General features: G+C 40.7%; 1 protein-coding gene across 1 annotated transcript; it reads left to right on the top strand.

Moving 5' to 3' along the window:
• Positions 1–631: 631 nt before the first annotated feature.
• LOC134189124 (uncharacterized) lies at positions 632–4,175 on the top strand. Its single transcript, XM_062657361.1, has 5 exons — positions 632–964; positions 1,030–1,122; positions 1,181–1,365; positions 1,430–1,598; positions 1,657–4,175. The coding sequence occupies exons 1-5, from the start codon at positions 663–665 to the stop codon at positions 3,806–3,808; spliced, it is 2,901 nt and encodes a 966-aa protein (XP_062513345.1). The 5' UTR covers positions 632–662; the 3' UTR covers positions 3,809–4,175.
• Positions 4,176–4,448: the final 273 nt, after the last annotated feature.

The following is a 4,448-nucleotide window of genomic DNA, read 5'->3' as shown; positions in this document are numbered from 1 at the left end:
TCAATGTTGAGACTCATACCCCACCTGACACATGATTTGTATAGAACATCCGCAGATAGTTGTAAACCAAAAGGAGACTTTGATATGAGAGCCAAGTCACTGGTTTACGTTTTCTTTGATCTTGTTGTGACCCTGTGTATGAGTTCTGTAAATCATGTCTAGACTACTTTCGGTTTGTACTGAATTCCCCATGCCAACATCAAAGAGAGAGTTTCACGAACTATTTTGTCCACACACACACACACACACACACACACACACACACACACACACACACACGCACGCGTGCAGGCATGCATGCACAAACACATAGCCACACAGACCAGAAACGATTCAATACTTTTTGAGTAATCTATTTGCTCAGTCACATGACTACAAAGTCTTGTTTTTATGGCTCATAGCTGAAATCAAATTTGGAAATGGCTGTGTGGGTCTGAGTCAGTCTCACGTAGCCAGGCCATCTCCTGCCGCATCATATGCCCAGAAGTGTGACGTGGCAGGAGAGCGTCTAGCTACACAAGACTAGGTGTGAGTTTGCTGATGTGCACATTTATGTATGCATGTATGTATACATATTGATAATATTCTCTATAGTTGATATGAAAGAGTTTCTTCCATTCACTTTAGAGCTAACTCAGAGCTTCAGAGAGCAAGTCGAATCCATGAGGCGTGAGGGTGGAGAGCACTGGTTGTCTTTCTTGAATGAACTAAAGGTCAGCCCTACACTACAAGACCGTCTTCACATGCCATCAGCAAGTGTATCGTCACAACTGGAAACTCCTTTGCATGGGGCTTCTCATGCAGTAGAAAAGAAAGAAAGCAGTAGGAATTGTAGTCAAACAATGCTATCACCGCCAAGACAGCAGGATTTCATAACTGGATGTGGCGTTGCTTGTGATGCAACAATTGAGTCAAAACGTTATGGAAGCCAGCAAAGTTTATCTTTTGACAACTTGACTTCCAGGTATATTAACCATAATGGATTGTAGTACGTGAACTGATTGAACGATGATTTTGTTTGCAATATAGATTGGATTTAGCTGCAGAGAGAAATGATGTTTTCAACTTTGGATTTAGCTCTCAGCTGGAGAACCTGATCCATAATGCTCTAGAACAAAAATGGTAGAGCATGCCAGACTTTGCAGCCAGTATTTATTAATGACAGTTATGTTCTTGGTAGCGATAAATGCGCGCATCTTGTTACATCTTGGGTTTCTTCTTTGGCATGGAGTGATACTTTGACTTCTGAGAATAATTTGCAAGCTCAGGGAGGCGAGCAGTGCATCTTAACAGTTGATCGCCATCAAATGCTTATTCTTGAGGTAGGTTTGGACACGGGTTTAACAAGGGCAACATACTATCTTCGTAAGTCATTTTTATGGATTGATTAATTAAGTTACTGACCTCATCGCATTCTTGTGCTATGCAGAACACTTGCAGCGTGTGACAGTAGTAGAGAGCAATGATCCTGTTCTCATGTGTGAATTTCTATCAAGTGAAAGCCATTCTCGGTCACTTTGTCATTGCTACTGTTTCAAAAAGCTGAAGGCAGCTGCACTAGCTTTTTCTCTTGTCTACAACCATGCATCCAGAAAAGGGTTTGTTTCACTGGCACATGCAGATAGATCAAATTATGACGTGATTTCATGTTTGTAGGTGGCCTGCTGCTGCAAGGTTAACGCTAGCAAGGTTGGCAAGTCAGAATGATGAAAGCAGATTATTTAATTTCTTTCAGCACAATGTCTCACAAAGGTGTAGTCATGCAGGAGCATTAAATAGAGAAATTATTGCTGCAGCACAGAATGGAGACACTTGCACTGAGGAAATTCTTGTGTCTTTTAATGCATTATGCCTGCCATATTCCAACATGGATAGAGAATTGCCTGTTGCTGTTATTGTAACCAATCATTGTGTTCATTTATTGAGATGCTACAAGGGAGAACGATCTGACTATGAATGGATGTTTGGGTTGCCATTGACATCTCTTCGTCAAGTGGCACTTGGTTTGTTTGATCAAAGTTTTCGTATTGAAGCAAGCCATTTAGGAGCTTCTGGAACATTTACTATTCTTACTCGCGATGGAAGTCTTACAAGTAGTTTTGTTGAAACCATTCGCAGAGAAGTAGTCCATGCTCAACAGGGTACTGTGTCTGTGTTTATGCCTCCAGACGTTGCTGTGCTTGATCGTTTGCACAACACTCTGTCACAAGAAACAGGAACCACACAACCATCAACTTGCAGAGACTCTGCTCAACATGATCTTGTTCTTTATAAACTGTTGTTTGAAGTCCTCACAGATGGATCACCTGTGGCTCGAACACTTATAGTTACATCAGAAGGGATTTTTCTTTGTGACGAGGATCTGGTTCACTGGCCGCTGCCAACCTTTGTCTTGAAGGAACCTGCTACACCTCAGTATGTTGTACTAAAGTACAGACAACTTCATGACCTAGCCAATCTTGAACTTAGCCTCAATGTAAAATATGACTTATTTGACATTTATCTTGTCTTTGATGATGCTAAAGAAGGTGGAAAGGAAATGTGGCACTTGAGGACATCTAGCCAAGCTCACCAGCAGATGATTGTTGATTGCTTGAAGAGACATTGGAGGGACATGTACAACACTGACTTGGCTATAGCTAAACATATGAGTATAGAATCACCATCAACTGATTTAATTGATTGCTCTCCTAAACAGAGTGCTCAGTTTGCACTTGACCAACTGATGCAGTTGAGTTCTGACAAATTAGTTGATTTCCTAAGTCGTACTCTAAGCACAGTGGAACAAATTGTGTACTTTGTTCAGGCTTCGTTTATGTTGTACACTGCTACCGAAGAGTTTAGTGGGTGTCTCATCCTTACTTCTACTACTGCATTGATTATCGCAACCAGATGTAGCTTTCTGTCAGCTCTAAATTCAACTGTTGATATTCATTGCTTGACAGAACAACTGGCTGCTGTGTCTGTTTCGCTAACAGACTTTGTCCAGGTCACTGTTAGTCTGTTAGACCAGTACGTGCGCATTGAAGGAAACAACGAGAGACAAACATTTTCATGTCTCATACGAGACAGTCAACAAACAGGGAAGTTGGTGACTATTTTAAAGCATCTGGCAGATGATGTGACAGTTTTCAGAGATTCGGATGCATGCGGACATAACTCTAATGCTTTACAACTGTCACAATCTCTAGACAAAGAAAGATCATTTCCTTTTTCTTCTTTATCTAACATCAAATTTAGTACTCCTACTGAAGACATGTTATCAAGTTTAATTGCTACTTTGAAGGAAAGTACAGTGTCACAGAATGACATACCTGTTGTTCAGTACACATTGCTTTATGAATTAGAGGCAAATGGTAACAAGGTTCCGCGGTCATTAGTGCTGACTGATGAAGACATATTCTTTCTGAATGAAGATTATGTTCATTATCCAGTACCTAGCTTTTGTCGTAGTCCAGTTCTAACTGATCAGTTTAAGGTAGTCAGCCGTTTCTCAATCCGATCTCTAAAGCAGGTTGAATTCATTGATTTTACGAAAATAAAACGTTTGGGTTTGGTGTTTGCACAAAGTTCACACACTGATGAAACGAGTGGAGGAACTTTGCAAGAATCTGAAGTCTTCGAAGGTTTTGTGAAAGTCGACATTGACGACCACAATAGTGAGTTACAACTGCCCAAGAGTCTTGTGACTGTCTGGATTGAAACAGGATCATATTCAGAACGAGAGACTTTGCTGACAAAGCTAATGGAACAGTACAATGCCCAACTGCTGATACCACTTCCTGTTGTAAAGGCAAAGGGGTTATGACGGTGTGATAGTTGCAATTTCTGACAATGTAGTCTTGTATTTTATGCATATTTTACATCATGTGGATCAGCTATTTAGCGAATTATAGTGTATTTTTGCACTGCATGTTGGCATTCTTGGCTTTATGATTGGCTTTCTGAAGTTTCTACAAGGTTGAAATATGGACAGCTAGGTAATCACAAATTATGTTGATGGTATAGTCATTTACCAATCAACTATTTATAAGAAACTGCGCAAAGCTGTGATTGTAAAGACAGGCACAAAATGTCTCTGATGTAATTTTGTGCCTAATGTATTTTCAAGTTTGCACAAGTTGCGTACATGTGTACATATAGTGGTGTTGCTCAAGTTGTGTGTAGACATGTGTGTCACTGTGGTGCTGAGTCATCTAATAGAGTATGTACATCCTGGACCTTGCAGGGTTGCAAGTTCAAATCACAGTGATGGTGAGATATGACATAATTCATTGGGCAAGAAACTTACACACAATAAGTCTCACCTGGACCCCAGAGGCTAATGTCACGTCACTGCCGATCACCGTTTAGTCCTCCAGTCAAAGACCAGGCACAGTGTACTCATTTGTACTCCTGATTACCTCTTTTGACTCAGGAGTATGAGTACCTGGTCTTTGACTGGGGCC

The sequence above is a fragment of the Corticium candelabrum genome, chromosome 13 (genome assembly GCF_963422355.1).
Source record: "Corticium candelabrum chromosome 13, ooCorCand1.1, whole genome shotgun sequence".
NCBI classification, from domain to species: domain Eukaryota; kingdom Metazoa; phylum Porifera; class Homoscleromorpha; order Homosclerophorida; family Plakinidae; genus Corticium; species Corticium candelabrum.
The sequence above is the reverse complement of the archived record's forward strand: the minus strand, read 5'-3'. Positions and strand labels throughout refer to the sequence as shown.